At 39.8% G+C, this 16,501-nt stretch overlaps 2 protein-coding genes across 4 annotated transcripts; one reads left to right on the plus strand and one right to left on the minus strand.

The window, feature by feature from the left end:
- The first annotated feature begins 678 nt into the window (after positions 1-678).
- Positions 679-7,293, plus strand: pcmtd2b (protein-L-isoaspartate (D-aspartate) O-methyltransferase domain containing 2b). Of its 3 annotated transcripts, XM_079477462.1 has the most exons (7): positions 682-872; positions 2,991-3,345; positions 3,823-3,925; positions 4,017-4,188; positions 4,378-4,501; positions 5,179-5,258; positions 5,404-7,293. In XM_079477462.1, exons 2-6 carry the CDS (start codon positions 3,039-3,041, stop codon positions 5,244-5,246), a joined length of 774 nt encoding a protein of 257 aa, XP_079333588.1. In that variant the 5' UTR covers positions 682-872; positions 2,991-3,038; the 3' UTR covers positions 5,247-5,258; positions 5,404-7,293. The 3 variants fall into 3 exon arrangements, with proteins under 3 accessions (XP_079333586.1, XP_079333588.1, XP_079333587.1); XM_079477460.1 differs by lacking the exon at positions 5,179-5,258 and having other exon boundaries at positions 679-872; XM_079477461.1 differs by lacking the exon at positions 5,179-5,258 and having other exon boundaries at positions 682-2,225.
- kif3b (kinesin family member 3B) lies at positions 7,287-16,460 on the minus strand. Its single transcript, XM_079477459.1, has 9 exons — positions 16,146-16,460; positions 13,873-15,394; positions 13,125-13,226; positions 12,281-12,403; positions 11,894-12,012; positions 10,704-10,820; positions 10,151-10,256; positions 9,824-10,041; positions 7,287-9,702 (listed from the first exon to the last, which is right to left on the minus strand). The coding sequence occupies exons 2-9, from the start codon at positions 15,334-15,336 to the stop codon at positions 9,594-9,596; spliced, it is 2,358 nt and encodes a 785-aa protein (XP_079333585.1). The 5' UTR covers positions 15,337-15,394; positions 16,146-16,460; the 3' UTR covers positions 7,287-9,593.
- Positions 16,461-16,501: the final 41 nt, after the last annotated feature.

The raw sequence follows: 16,501 nt of genomic DNA on the forward strand, positions 1-16,501 counted from the left end.
AGATGACTTTTCAAAAATCATGTTTTTTATTGTGCATTCCAAATAATATCAATCAAACTACTGTTGGTTTGTTTTAATTTAAGCCATAATAACTAAATAAATACAGCTAACTAACACAATAAAACAATAAAAACATGTTTTTTTAATTTTGGAGCCAAACTCTTCATGTTGTGTGAATCTTTTTAGAATTGTCGAAAGTAAGTGTGTCCAAACATTAGTTTTTATCTTTCTTTCTCATTCAAAACTAAGAAATTAATCTTTTAAGATATTTCCAGGAGTATGACTGTCATCCAGGTGTATAAAAGCCTTTAATATTCTGCCCTCTGCTGGAGGCATGAGAGCACTGCCACACACAAAAGTCCTAGCAACATAAAAGCAAACCGGAGATTTGCATGGATCCCTCGGCATCAGACGGCTCCAAACTTCGACCTTTCGAACAGGGATTTACTTTTTTAATGATTAACAGTTGTATTGCTTTATTTTATACGTAAGGCCAGAACGAACACACAAAAACAAGTGAATAAATACATACTTAAGCAAAAAAAAATGTCCAATGATTCAATAAACACACTTTGTTTTTCAAACATTTAGGGGGCATTTTTACAAACTCGCACAAGACAAGACGAAGTATAGAAATGACAGAAATAATATAACAACTCTGTGCTTCCGTGGCTCTCCGGAGACGTCGTGCGTGTGACGTCAGCACGTCAGCTGGTTTATGTTTACATCGCGTCAGTTTTTCGCAGGCGAGCTAGGCGTTATTGTCGCCCAATGCAAAATATGTCCCTGAGAAATTCACAACATACGTGTTAATGTAATCGATGGACGTCGTAGGTTTGTGCGACACAACCGCCGTGGCCCGTATTCACACGGTAAGGACAGATGAAGACTGCGCAGCGAGAGTGGCAGTGACTCTTTTGTTTACGTCGCTTGTTGCAGGGGTTCTTCTCCTCGTGTTAAACTGTTTCTAATTGTTTTAATGCATGCGTGGCCTGTATATGAACGCTAGCGTTATTGTTTTCAACATGCTAATGACGTCAGCGCTATATTTAGATGTAAGTTGTTTGGGTCCATGCGTCACGTTTTTGTCCGCGAGACCGTCTACACTTTTACGCGTTGTTTTGTCTCCGATACGCGCTGTATAATGACGTGGTTTCGTGTGTGTTGCTATGTGTTTTAATAAATGTATATTATTCAGCTTCGACAGACAGGTTGTGTGTGTGTCTTTGTGTTGTGGTGTCACATGCTTAACGTTCGTTCGTCCAAAATAGCCGAAGTACCCAACGACCCCTATAGCCCATCTGCTAGAATCTACTGTGTTTATAGAAGTGCACCATATTTGAGTTTTCCAAGGTGCAGAAGTTGACCCACAGTAAGTCAGACAATGTCCTGTCTTTCTGCTTGCCAAAAGACAAACAAACAAAACGGAGGTTCCGCCAAGGGCTCGAGTTGCAGCGACACGACAGTTTACTTGGTATTGTCTGACCTCTAACAATAGAGAAATAGCTGAGGGCAAGTTGCACAAACTGTGAGTTTACAGTCGTGTGGGTTCGCTGACATGCTGTGAGTCATGAATGATTTAACTGTAACTTAATTATTCTCTTCTTGTTATATAACATTAATATGGAGCACGGTCATAATCCTTCAATGCACATAAGAGTTATAGAAAACATTCAACACTGAAGCACTTAATAAGTATGAATGTGTTAAGCTTCTCTCACTGGTGGATTAAGTTTGCCCTAGTCTTGCTCATAATATATTTTATTTAGGACTGTAGCTGTAAAGTGTTTTTGACCATACTTGCTTGTTAAAGGATCATTTTAATGACATCACTTTATGTATCGAACTATCAAACTAAACGTTGTGCACTGCACTGGCCAATTCTTGTTCTTTCGCACCGTTGAACATTGTAATTCTATGTGTGTTGGCAGATTTTTAGTTTTAGTGAATTTTTGCTTTCCGGACTGCTCTGTGCTTTGTTTATGCAAATAAGCCATTAAATTGAATCAATTCAAGTGCTAAAGTTTGAATGAACTTCATGCATAAACATGTTGGAGTTTGAAGTCATTCCAGTGTAGTTCATGTCCATGCAAATGCCGACCCTGCCGTAAAAAAATAGTTTTACCAGGGGAGGTCACCATACGGATAGCACAGATGTCAGCGTTTGATGGTTTACATGCCCATGTGAAGTCTCAAAGTTTTTAAAGCATTTTGGCTATAGTCAGGTAAGTGATGCTTTCAGAATTGTCACATCCATAACAGTCAGTATTCCTCATAAATGGGCACATGAAAATTAAAATAAAGTAAATATTTGATGAAGAGCCATCCCTTCTCCATTTGTCAGGTATTACTGCTTATGATTTGTGCATTTTAATTCACAGAAATCCTACAAAGTAAAGTATGTTTTGTCAAATCCCTAATGCATGTATTTTTCACTTTTACATAGAAAACTCAAGCATAGACTGAAATTTTTCTTTTAGTAAAATATAAACAGATATATCGGTAACAAAACATTCTCTTAGAGTTTATACGTCACATCCATAACCTATCCATAACAGAATTGCTCATTATCATCTCTACAGCTTTGCAGGCCATTCCGCATTTATTTTACAGCATCATAAAAAAAAATTCTGAAGAAAATACAGATAGTGCTTGACCATACAAAACTCATCTTGACTGGTTGTTAGGCAGTTGCTAAGGTGTTTAGTAAGATTGGTCACTGGAACGTGTCTGGTGTCCAGGTACCTAGTAAAGGCTAGGCACTCTTTATCAATGTTGTTATCTGTCTGTTTTATCATCAATCTGGAAAGGTCAAAATAGGAATAAACTAAATCCAAATGATCAACACTAGCATAAATAATAGTGTTGTGTGCTATAGCACCCATTTTGTATGTAACCGTCTCATCTAATTGTCTTAAAGGGAAAGCATAAGCAAAATAAAATAAGTCTCTCCTTTTTTTAATTTTGCGTCTTTGTGTTTCTTCAAATAGTGGTAGGTACACCTCAGGTCTGTCTCTAGAAGCTCTTCTCCGGTCACCATGGGCGGAGCCGTCAGTGCGGGAGAGGACAACGATGAGTTGATTGACAACCTTAAGGAAGCCCACTATATCCGTTCAGATCTGGTGGAAAGAGCATTCAGAGCCATCGACAGAGCTGACTATTATCTGGAGGAGTTTCGTGACAGTGCTTATAAAGATCTGGCGTGGAGGCATGGAAACCTCCATCTGTCTGCTCCGTGTATTTACTCTGAGGTGATGGAGGCCTTGGACCTGCAGCCTGGCCTGTCTTTTCTTAACCTGGGCAGTGGAACGGGGTATCTCAGCACCATGGTGGGCCTTATACTAGGTAATGATTTTTTTTCTTAAATATGAATATATATATTTTTTAAAGGGACAGTTCACCCAAAAATGATCATTTACTCTCCATCAGGTTGTTTCAAACCTGTATAAATGTATTTGTTCTGATAAACACAGAGAATGATATTAAGAATAATGTAAGCATATTTCATTGCCATAGTAGGGGAATCTTTTGTGTTCTGTTGAACACAGGTTAGACATTTTGAAGATTTTACAAAAACAAACAGTTCTGGGGCACAATGAAGGATTTGAAACTTTTGTACAGCTTTCCTGTAGCTCAGTGGTAAGAGCATTGTGTTAACAATGCAAGGTTGTGGGTTCGATCCCAGGGGATTGCAGATACCTATGTAAAATCTTAGTGTGTTTTTGTGAATTTGGAGTTCGATCACTGGTACTTAGTTTGATTTGCCATAAACTGTAACTGTGGTGACATGACATGAATAAATCATATGGATGATTCCCGCAGGTCCATTTGGTGTTAATCATGGCATTGAACTTCACGCTGATGTGGTCGAATATGCCTATCAGAAACTTGACTTCTTCATCAAAAACAGTGACATCTTTGACAAGTGAGCTATTATTCGTGTTATAACTTGGACATAGTCTAATTGTCAATGAATTGCATTTCTCAATGAGTCAGGTTTGTTTTGATGGCTTCAGGTTCGAGTTTTGCGAGCCTAACTTTGTGTTGGGGAACTGTCTGGAAATCCCACCAGAGAGCAGAGAGTACGACAGGGTTTACTGTGGTGCTGGAGTCCAGAAAGAGTATGAGGACTACATGAAGAACCTGTTGAAGGTTGGCGGGATCCTAGTTCTGCCCCTGGAGGAAAAGGTTGGCACATGTTTATTTATACATTTATATGTGTGCATTGCAGTTTTTGATGTATTTTAATTTATTTAAACTCAAAATCAATGTACACACACACACAACACATGAAGAATTAATTACATAAGACAATTTGTAAACAGAGTAGTTATTGCTGACTCAAGGGCTTATTATCTAAGCTACTCTCTCTTACAGTTAACCAGGATCACCCGCACAGGTCAAAGCTCCTGGGAGACCAAGAAAATCATTGCTGTGACTTTCGCCCCACTGGTTCAGCCCAAGCAGAATGTCAACGGCAGACCTAAAAGCGCCCCCTTACGTAAGTACACTAAAAAATGTATGATAAACGCAAATTAGTTTCACACCAAAACTGTTGCTGTCAAGTGTTTGATGTGAAGTTGACATTCTCTGATAAACATGTGCATGGTTGAAAGCAAAATGTTCCCTCATATCATTTACATTTTGTTATGCGAAAAACAATCCAGCCTAAATGAGAGGCTGTTATTCTCCTGAAATGTGATGTAACATTATTGTGCTAGTTAGACATAGTACATTTATAATAAACAGATTCCCATTTTGTCTGCACTTGCTTGCCATATTATGAACTCCTGTTCATAACACTTGTTATGAAGGTCTTTGTATTCAGAGGTCAGAGATGCTATTCTGGTTTCTGGCATCCAAAAAAATACAACTATTAACACACCTGATCATTGGAGTACATATTTTTGCATTCAGTGCGAATGGGTTGTTTTAAAAATTTAGTTTGTTTAAAAATCTTGCCATTTTAAAAACAACAGTGCAAAACAGACATTTATTATAAAACTATAGAACTTTTGCTGACAGCTCACTCATGTGGTTGATAAGTGCAACTGTCTGTTACCAGTGTCGTAAGTAATTTATAAGGCTCCCCATGGGCATCGCAATACACGTGAATTTGTGGACTAAACTGATGAAACCGGCGAATGCAGAAACGTTGTCTTTCGCACTCTTCCGCAGGCAGGGGATGGGCAGGGCTGTGCGTACCGACCCGAACACAGAACATAAAGTGTGGTTGTAGCCGCTAGGAGGCTGTTCAGGTAGAAGCGGAAGTAGAATTTGTCCTGTTAAGAGTTGTTCTACCACAGAAATAATTTTAGAGACATTATCGTATGGTCAAAAGACTACACAGTGTTGCTTTAAAACATACACATTAACAAAATATTTTTTCCATTTTTCTTCCAGCCATTTTTGATGTGCGGACTTTGCAGGACCTTTGCCGGATCGCTATCCGACACACTCTGCGTCAACCTATAGACATGGGGGAAGGACGTACGAAGAGACGCGTGTCTTTCCCGGGGGCTCGGGCCATGCACCGCTACGGCCCTCGTTTCGAACGGCGGCGTTTCTGTCGCAGATTCTACAGGCAGTGCGTCAACTCAGTGGTCCTACACGACTCCATGATTCCCACCGCAATGGACGACTGCAACTACCCCGGCGGAGTAGAGGAGGAAGAAGAGGAGGTGGAGGAGGAGGAGGAAAGAAGTTGTCACAGAGTGAGAGAAGACCTGCCGGAAGAAGACGAGGAGGGAGGCGTTTGTACCGAAGATGAGAAAAGCACAGGTGGGGCGGCCCGCACGGAGCCTCCTGTTAACGTTCTGAGGGAGAAGATTCTGAGCCTCCCATTACCTGAGCCACTGAAGATGTATCTGCTGTATTACAGAGAGAAATGAAGCATAATGAGACGTAATGAGACATAATAGGAGCGGTGTAGCGCTAAGGCGATTAGGCATAAAGAAAAGGCTTCCTCTTCCTCCTCAACAAACCTCTCGAATTGGATTAGCATGACAATGAAGTCCTCCGGTAATGCAATCATGATATCCATATCCCTTTGACAAGAAAAGCAACTGGATGTACAGAAATGGAAGTGAAGGACCGAGCTAGACTTCCTGAAAAATCGCCCGAGCTCAAATTTGAGCCTGTATCATTTCAGCTTTCCACTCAGTTAAGATGATCCACCGTGCCTGCCTTCCCTGTGGGCATTGCGTGGGTTTGCGTGGGCTTGCTGCATCAAGCTCTTTTAGAGGAGCATCACTTTGAGATGTTCTATAGATTGATATGATGGACCCAAGAGTTGAATATTTTTCTATAGCTTTAAACAAGACCCCAAAGTTGTCCCTTCGGTGTTGAACTCTTACCCTCACTCTTCTAAAGTAACTAACAGTCTCTGCATGTCATTATTCAGATTTGTGGTAGAGCGTGCATCGTATCGTATCACATCATGTTGATTTGATTACCGTTGCCGGTTGTAATGTTTGACACGGGCAATTTAATGTCATCTTGCCTTATTTCACACTCGGCGGATGTCATTTTTGGCCTCGGTTATCAGCCCTCAGATACAAGTAATGGTATACATTATCATTTCATCGTATCACAAGCAATTTCATTGTAAAGATCACATGGAACGCAGTGAAATTTTGTTTTGAGAAATTCTATTTATTAGCAATCACAAATGTGTAATTGTTGTTGTCAGATACATGAATCCTTTCAAAGTGCTTTATGTTTTTATAAATACAAAATTAATATGCACAGTACACAGTCATATATTATGTAAACACAAACTTTTATTCTGGATGTGATTAATCGCTATTAATCCTTTGACAGCCTTCACTGTTGTTCACCTACATGCTACAAATTACAGTCGTTGTGCTTAGAATCCATGATCCTGCTCAGGAATACCGTAAGATATTTTAGAAGTTTTTCTTTTTCAGACAGAAAAAGACCAAAACGTCAACTTTAATTTTTAACCCAAAATATGGGAAAAAATGAATATCTGCTTTCAGTACATGGCCGTGGTTTTGAAAGTCCCTCCGTTTGGTTGGAGCACTCTGACCATATTGTAGTTGGCAAACCCAGGAATGGATTTCTACACCGAGTTTTGGGTGCAACTGCTTTTCTTTATTTGTCTTTGATTATACTAATGCTTAGCTAGCCCTTTAATCGTGGATATTATCATCATAATCAGCTAATTATTTTGCTCATTTGAAATACATGCACATCAACTAGGGTTTGCTTCAAAAGACTGAGTGCTTGTAGTAAATAAATAATTCAATAAAGTTTGAGTTTGCACACTGGAAAAAATAATGGTTCATTTTTCATCGTATACTACTTTTACTTATATTATTTAACAAACATGATAGGATATTACATGTAGGAATTAATATTATTTGTGTGTGTGTGTGGATATATGTATTATATATCACTGATTGCAAAGTTAAAGCTGCATTTCTTAACTTTTGCCTCTCTATAGCCATCTCTGTTTAAAATATTTGCAGGTTTTACTTTATGTTCTTTACGAAATGTAATGAAATCAAACCTATAAATGATTATAAGCTTACCGTTGCGAATCCGGGTAAGGTAAGAAGACAGATTTGAACCTTGATTTTCAATAGATTTTGGTTTATTTTTAACCTTTTCGCTTTAAAACCCAGTATTACATTATAACTCTGTAAGCCACGCCAGGATTTAGTAGCCCAGGTCTTATATTACAAGATCATGAGGAATAGAATATCTGGGTTTTTAGTAAAAGGGGAAAATTAGTAAATAGTCCACCAAACATCATCCTTAATTTACAAAATGAGTTTGGGTGTTCTAAACTGAAAGAAGTCATTTTTATTCACAAACATTTTGGTAGAAAAAAGTGCAAAAGAGTGGTTGCTTATAAGCCTTAATATTTGAACTCATGCATTACTGGATATAATGGACAAACGTGAATCCTTTTTTGAGTATTGGACTGTTAACAAGCAGTTTCATTCAGCCTGTGATGTTTTTGATGTATTTTTTAAGTCTTGCTCATCAATATTTTAAATGTATGTAACAACAAGGAATGATTATGCAATAGCAGTACAGTCTGGAGGAGTCAAATGTAAATATTACATAGTTCAATTATAAAATTCGAAATTTATTATTATAAATGTTTAAAACATCGGGCCAATTTAATGACCAAATATTATATATTAGCATCAGGATTTGGAATACAGATTCTTACAAGCGGCGTGTTTAATATTTGATGATGCAGAAGAAATTACTTAAAGCTAGTGAAAATGACACTTAAATCTTGTATGCAAAAATAAATTTGTACAGAACTTTAAATAAAACATTAAAAAATAAACAATACAAATCTAAACAAAGAAAATAAGACCATTATAAACTTATCTACAATTGCTTATAAAACTGTATAGTACTGCTGTAATAAATTAGCCTTTTACATTTTACTCTAAGACTGTATTTATTCTTTTTAATACAGCTGCAAACGATAATGCAGAAATATTTACCTACATGTCTTAATATACATATACCCTATGTTTTGTCACAAGGGGAATAGAACCCACAGTAGCAGCAGGCAATGGCATTACCATCAAGGGAAAGTTAAAGGAGGGACATTCCATGTATTACTTATAAGACTTATTTGCTGAAGACTGTGAAAACAAATCTTTTGTTTGTTTGCAAACAATGTGAAAAACTGGATATTAAATAAAAACCCACTAAATGCAACAAAAAAATGGCAGGGACACAGAGGAGGCATGTCAACGAACTGGGCTGTTCATTTGAAATATTCAGAGATCAGGTCAAGGGACTCTCAGTTCTATTGACTTCCATATTAAATGAGAATCTAAGGCACCTTAGAACCCTGATATGCTCGGTGCACAATAACCTTTAACCTCACCTCTCCCTTTCCAACAAAGAAAAAACACAGTATCTACTGGATACGGCGCTGACTGCAACAGCAGCCTATTGAAGAACATCTCTCTGACCTCTTCGCACAGCCTTGCTCCTTTCAAATCGTCTTAGAGATTGTTTTGGGACCTGGCCAATGACGTAACACCCTTACTCTCTTGTCAGATAACAATACAGTGCTTGTGTGTACAAAACCAGCATAAATATCCAGGACCAAATTACAACTAGACATTCTGGCACCCACATAAAACAGTTCCCACAAACAACACATTTAATACACACACGGGCACAATGTCCGGACCATTTGTTGTCTCAACCTTTCGAAGGCCTCACACACACATTAATACACACACAAAACACATTACATTTTGCTTAAGTGCCAACTACATCCATTTCATCTCCATTGTTCTGTGAATTGTAAGACATTACAATCTGTGACATTTGTGTTTGCTACTCCGAAATTAAGGTAGTTTCAAAGCTCTTAAAACCTCCAATTGCCATCTTTGTTCAGTTTTGCATTGGTTGTATTACAACACAACAAGCATAAGGCTTCAAGCATTTGAATGTTAATTGATACATTAACTTCCTTTCAAACTTTCCCATTGTTACTTGTGATTGTTTTGGTCCCCAGAATAGAGAACAATGTTGCAATCCAAACGCATCGGGGGATGGGTCTAGGGTTTCACAGAGAAGCTGTTTCACTTGGGCACAAGCCCGCGAGACTGCGGATACAGAGGGGACCCTGAGCCAGACGACGGGCTGTGAGCCGACGAGGGGACGTTCGCTTTCTTGCCAGTTTTGGGGCGGCTGTGAAAGGATTATGGGAAAAATGATATGCACATTAAAGAAGAACAAACAAAAGAAGGTGAAAAATAACTATGGGCAAAGAAAACAAAAAGCAACGCAGTGGGATGTAATAAGTTCTTACCCAGACTTTGGTTTCTTGGAGAACCCAGCTGCAGAAGCACACAGGCCGGGACCTGAACCCAGGCTGGAATGGAAGCCAGAGGCATCCACCTGGATCTCGTCTTCCTCCCTCAGAGCATCTTCCAGTGCTGCAGCGACTGTAGGCGCTATAACCGGCCCCTCGTAGTCTTTAGTGGTTCGTGTGGGCAGATCCAGCTCCAACAGCAAGATATTTTCAGCCTGGAACATAGAATGAAGATAAAATATGAAAGCAAAATATACTCGAATGAGGAAGCTGGAACTAAAGCTTTTGTGTTGTGGGATTATGGGAACTGTGTCAGCAGCACACCTTGTATCTGACATCAGGTTGCATCAACATGGCCATGCGGGCGTGCTGACTCAGAGGCCTGCTGTACCCGACTGCAGAAACCGGCCTGTTCATCATCTGCTGATCACTAGTAAAGAAAAAGACAGTGATAAAACAACAGTGAATATTTTTGCACCACATCTCTGCAACAAGCCTTCCAAAAGTCCCTTCATTTAAAATTGCCTCATCATTTACTCAACCCGTTGTCATTTTAAACCTGTGATTTCCTTTGTTCCACAAACACAAAAGAAGAGATTTTAAAACTGTTTGTAGCCAAAAACATTGGTCCCCAAAAACACAAGAAGCAAAAGTCGCTGGTCTCCATTGACTTGCAATTCAGGTCCATACAATAAAGTCAATGGAGACCAGCGACTTTTGCTTCTTATGTATGACTTCCTTTCTTCTGCAGAAAACACGTTTAAAACGACAAGAGGGTGAGTGTGGAACTTTTTCTTTAAGAGTTTCAGTGAAGAATTACACTTAATGACACTGACTCAGCCGGTCCCTTTCCCAACCATACTGATATACATCATACTTCTGAATCCGAGTGATAGGCGCCATCTTCCAGGTGTCGTCTTCCTCATCAAAAATGGCCCTCGTCACAATCTTGTTTTTCTCTTCCAGTGGGATGAAGTTCTCTATGATCAGATGTCTGTTGGGTAGAACACAAATGTTAAACACCAAATCCGTTTATGGTACTCAAAACCAGCCTGTCAAATAAATCCCCTCCCTAATGGACACTCCACACACACAAAGACTTTAATGAATTGAGGTAGTCCATTCTGCTTAGTACAGGTTATCAGGCATTGTGTCTCATCAGCAAGTCTCAGACCTGAGTGCTTTTAGAGGTGCACTTTTCAAATTCAGCCTGTACATCTTACACAGACACAAATTGTGCACCGCTGCATCCTCACGGCAAATCCTAACTATTTTAAAGAAATTCTCTTTTAATTTACTGCTCCTCGTGTCAAGACAGATGTATTTGATTTCCTTTTATCGAATAAAAAAAACAATTGTGTATAAATAATTATGTTATTTCATCTTTGTGAATGGGACTCACATACATCCATCACTAAAAAGAAATCTAAAGCAGGCGTTTTCAAACTTTATGATGTCAAGGACCCCCAAATAAAATGAACCTTTTGTGAGGGACACCCTTTCTAATGTTATGTGTAAAGAAACATTTGACTTGGATAAATAGTAAATGTGATATTATCAAGATAATATATAGTTTCCAAATATAAATAGTTGGCGACACATGTTGGATGTACATAACCCTGAAGAGACATTTTCAATACAAATCAGTCACTAGAAAAAAATTTTGCTTGATTTTTTTCCCTTCAACTTTTCTGGGGACCCCTAGTAACCTTTTGGAGGCCCCCAGTATGAAAACCTCTGGTCTAAAGGACTCCAGTGGGTTAAAAAAAATGTCTTTTAAAGCGAGGTTGTACTTTTGTGAAAAAAAATATTACGTTTAGATCTTATTTAAATTAAAAACAAAACATACAAAGTGCATAATATTGCTAAATTTAAATGTGTCTAGTTATCATATAATACTCTAAAACTTTCCAACCGGTAATGAAAGTAGAAGCTGTTCATTAAGGCTAAAGCAAAGTAAGCAAGCAAAGAGAGGAAGTGTTATGCAATAAAGAATTTGTAAGTGTTGTTTCTATAAACAGAACAGCGAGGGAATATGGTATAAACGCTGATATTGTGTTTATATACTTGAGTTTCAGCTCTCTGGTCAGCTCATTCTGGGTCTGCTCCAGCTCCTGTCTGTATTTAACATGCTCATCCTGAGCGTCCTGAATCTCTGCCTTCACTGACTGCAGCTTGGAAAACAGCTAGAAGAGAGAAAAACACAGAGTAGGTGGGGTGTATGCTTTAACCCAGCAATGTCCTGCTCATGATTCTGAAAGGACAATGATGTGAGATGTGAAATGAGAAACGTCCTGTTTTTTTTTTATACAGCTAGAGCCAAAAATACATCTGATCACATGCACCAGCACCAAAATCATTTCAAGCATCGTTTAATATTATTATATTACAAAAATATTTCCAAAACCATGTTCAGAACTTCTGAGCTTCAGACCGTCTGCACACATGCCGTACCTTTTTAAGTTTCTTGGTTTTGATGTCCACCTCCTGCTGCAGTGAGCTGTATGTCTCTTTCAACTCAAGCGTCTCCTCATCACGACAGTCCATCTCCTGCTGCATCTCCCTTTCATGTCTTTTCTGCTCAACACACATTATACAAGTATGAATGATGCCCAATCATACTATAGGTAAAAGTGTTAACACGCAAAGTGTCAAATATAAAATTTATCTTGACCTTAAAACACAACAAACTGCACCAGAGTTTTTTTTAAGTTCTGGCTAAATGTGGATCAGGAAAATATAGGAATGAATGCTTTGATAAGCATTTTGGCCATCATCACATATCAAGTTTCCAAGAATAGAGGGTATACATTGACGTCACTTTCCAATGTGAACACGCCGGGGCACGTTCCCCGAGTGGTAAAACATGCAGGAAAATGACAGGGAGAATAGGAGAAACAAAGAATCAGTGACTAAGACACGCAATTATTTGCTGAAATTACACGTAGCTAGACTTGACTGTGATCATTACGCCTTCACTACGACTTACTTAGGAATCAGGTGTACCTGGACACTGAAATGTTGCGAGGAATTGCGTTTCCTGATATTGTAAGCAGTCATTTTGTGGAGCGTTTTGCCACCCAGGAGGGCACTCTCTGGCGTGCTCACGTGGAGTTCACTTGGTAAAGTGACGACACGTCCATAGCCTCTATAATATATAATATCTATTATAATATCTATATCCAAATTTTATACTACAAGGAGGCTCAAATAGTTGTGTAGTTTGAAACAACCTTGAAATGTTGAAACATGTCCAGCCCAATCTTTATATAGCACATGTACAGTCCGTCAACTTTACCTGTTCTGCTATCTCCCGTCTCTTCAGCTCCAAGATCTTTTGTTGCTCATTAGTGTGGTCCACGATGTTCTTTCCTCCAACCAGCAGCTTGCTCTCCATGGCCTGAAAGTGACAAAAATAGGATAAGCCAGATGCATGTCCTGATTGAACTAAACTATGTTGATGATATTAGCCAAGATAAGGGTTGTTAATGGTGTGTTAACACGAATTAAAGGAGCACTTCACCTGAAAATGAAAATTCTGTCATCATTTACTCGCCCTAAGATTGTTACAAACCTGTAAAAATGTCTTTGTTTTGCTAATCGCACAGGAAGATATTTAAAACAATGCCAGATCTCATCCCCAATTGACCTCCCATAGTTTTTATTTTCAATGAGTCAATGGGGGGCGGAATCTGAAATCTTTCCTAATTTCTTCCTGTGTTCAGCAAAACAAGGACATTTAAACAGGTTTGGAACAATTTGAGGGGTGAGTAAGTATCCCTTTAAAAATTCTTAAAGTAAATTAATCATTCTTTTGTTCTCCAGCAAAACCCAAAAGAAGATATTTTGAAGAATGCTGGTAACCACACAACGGCGGAAGCCATTGATTTCTATTGCATGGACAAGAAACCAATGCAAATCAATGGGCACTGCTGTTGTTCGGTAACCAACATTCTTCAAAATATCTTCGATTGTGTTCTGCAAATGAAAGAAAGTCAAACAGGTTTGAAATGACAAGAGGGTGAGTAAATAAAGGTCTTTGTTACTTTAACTTTGGCTGACAGCATCTCGGAAGCCTCCTTCTCTTTCCGTAGATCATCCATCTTCTTCTCCTTCTGCCTAAGCAGCCGTTGTTTCTCCTCAGCGACCAGGCTGTGATCCTCCATGATGGCTCTCCTCTCCTTTTCCAGCTTGTCCTGCTGCTCCCGCCAATAATCCGTAATGCTCTTGTCCCCATCCATTCCTTCTTCATCATCATCCTCCTCCTCCTCATCATCATCGTCATCCTCCTCCCCATCATCCAACTCTTCTCCTCCCTCTCCGAACCTCCTTCTCCTCCTCTTTCTCCTCTTCTTGCCAGATCTTTTCTCCAGCTGTTCTTTCAAGCGTGCGATCTCCTCCTGAAACTCTCGAAGAAGAGCGTCCTTTGGGTCTTCGTTGACCCGGGGCTTATTCTTGATGTTTTTAGCACGGTTGGCATAGCGGAGCGTTGTCAATGTCTCCTCTACGTTGTAGGACGCTGGTCCAATATTGGCAACCATGACCGTTCGGGCATTTCCGCCCAAGGAATCTTGTAGAAGTCTTGTGAGTTTGGAGTCACGATACGGGATGTGGGTGCTTCTTCCATCCACCAGGGCTGAGATGACATTACCCAAAGCGGACAAGGAGAGGTTGATTTTGGTGGCTTCTTTCAAGCGCTCACCCTGTGCACCGGTCTTGGTCTGCCTTTCACTTCCAGCCAGGTCGACAAGGTTGAGCTTCCCGACCCGGATGTGGTTTTCCCCATCGGGACCCAGTTCGCTACACTCAATAGTGATGACAAAGATGGCGTGAGAGCGGGAGCTGTGCTCATTCATGTTGGTGGAACCAACAGAGCGGTTCTGGTTGCCCACATTCATGACATGCTCAATCTCACGAACACTTTTGGTGACAAATGAAGAGAGATCTTTAACGTACACGCCCGTATCGGGCCTCTCTTTGAGCTCCAGACGACGTAATTGGTCCTTCGATAAAAGGTCCCTGATCTCTTCTTGATAAATCTCCAGGTAAGAAGCCCTAACCAAGTATTGCTGGTTCTGCGAGCGGGAGATGTGCGTGAAAATGTGTTCAAAGGAGTTGGGAATGACTCCTCTTCTATCGGGGTCATTTCGTACCCCTTCCATCGTGTGGGTTTTTCCAGTCCCGGTCTGTCCATATGCAAAAATGGTCCCATTGAAGCCATTCAGTACGGAGTCTACTAACGGACGGAAGGTCTCGTCATAGAGCTCCATCTGTTTGGAGTTCCAGTCGTAGACGGAATCAAAGGTGAAGACTTTGGGGTGCTCATGGGAGGACGCAGCCCGAGGGTTGCGCACAGCCACTTGCCCCAACTTGACATCCACGGTGACAACCCTCTGGAAGTTGGCAACCTTCTCTTTATCGTTCATGGGGCGACATCGCACCACCACCTTCACTGATTCTGAACTCTTGCTTTTGGACATTTTGACAGCTTCTGGATTTCTTTGGTGCATGCGGTGACTTAATATGTCGGGTATTAGTTCACAGTGATGGTACTGCCTGCATCAGAGCCTGCAAAACAAACAAATCAATATATAAATAGAAATGAAATTCAGTCTACTGTAAAAGGAGTACAGTGCCAACAGGTTACAATGAAATTGTGTTATGGTTTCCAGTAAGCAGACACATGATGTTATGTTATATATAACATGGCATGTCAAGTAACATTTAAAATATACAAAAATAAAAATGTATTTATCATTTATTGACGCTTATTCCAAGCCTGTATGCCTTTCTTTATTCTGCAGAAGACAAAATAATAGATTCGTTTTGTATAAAAATCGTTTGTGGTAATAGAATTGTATTAGCAAGCTTGTCCTTTATGTAAAATAAAACAATCCATCAGCTAACTGTTACATTAGCTGTAGCAGCAGTGCTAAGAGCTAACGTTACTAAACTAATAGAGCATTCACATTCGATCCTATCCTATAAATTAATCTCAGATATCCGTCTTTAATTCTGTAAATCTGGATTTATTACGGTCAATCTCCCTTGTCATGCACGAAAGCGACATAAACACAGCGATACAAAAAAATCCCTGAAGACACATATTGTTAGCATACATTTTAATTTGGATTTATAACATATGGTTTATTAATAACAATTAGAATCGCTTATATTATTGCCGCTTGAAGAAAATTAAAGGTTCAATGAGAAAGGAGTTCCTCGGAGACTCCAAACAAGCGGCCTGGCAACGGCAAAACAAACCGCTTCATTTACAAGACGCCGTGCATAACTGTATATAAATTAAAATCCCGCTCACCTCTGCCATACTGAACGATTTAACTTGCAAATCACCTTCATATCCAACGGATGCATATATCTGTCAAATCTACCAGGCGTTACAGATATACCAAACTACACGTATCTCAGCGTACGGACTCCGTCAGCCATGTCTGCCTCTAATATATGTATGGGAAGCCGGGTTGCCAAATCTGCGGACCTGGCAACACTGACGGAACGAGAGGAAGGAACAGAGGGAGTTTGGCTGCTGGTCCCCCTGCAGGCCGCGGTGAGACAGAGGTGTCTGCGGGTGCGGGTCGTAGAAATGGGCGTAAGGTCTTTTCTAATTTGTCGCGAAAGCTCTCACTTCCACATCGGCTTAAACGCTATTGGCCT

The sequence above is a fragment of the Barbatula barbatula genome, assembly GCF_947034865.1.
Source record: "Barbatula barbatula genome assembly, chromosome: 17".
In the NCBI taxonomy this organism is placed as follows: domain Eukaryota; kingdom Metazoa; phylum Chordata; class Actinopteri; order Cypriniformes; family Nemacheilidae; genus Barbatula; species Barbatula barbatula.

Bases quoted from the DNA above. Each gene is read 5' to 3' on its own strand.
- kif3b (XM_079477459.1), bottom strand. From the start codon at position 15,336: ATGCACCAAAGAAATCCAGAAGCTGTCAAAATGTCCAAAAGCAAGAGT. The intron at 13,227-13,872 runs GTAACAAAGACC...TGTCACTTTCAG, and splicing joins TGCTGTCAGCCAAAGTTAAA to GCCATGGAGAGCAAGCTGCT. The intron at 10,257-10,703 runs GTATGATGTATA...TTTCTTTACTAG, and splicing joins CCTATCACTCGGATTCAGAA to TGATCAGCAGATGATGAACA.
- pcmtd2b (XM_079477460.1), top strand. From the start codon at position 3,039: ATGGGCGGAGCCGTCAGTGCGGGAGAGGACAACGATGAGTTGATTGAC. The intron at 3,346-3,822 runs GTAATGATTTTT...TGATTCCCGCAG, and splicing joins CATGGTGGGCCTTATACTAG to GTCCATTTGGTGTTAATCAT. The intron at 4,189-4,377 runs GTTGGCACATGT...TCTCTCTTACAG, and splicing joins TTCTGCCCCTGGAGGAAAAG to TTAACCAGGATCACCCGCAC.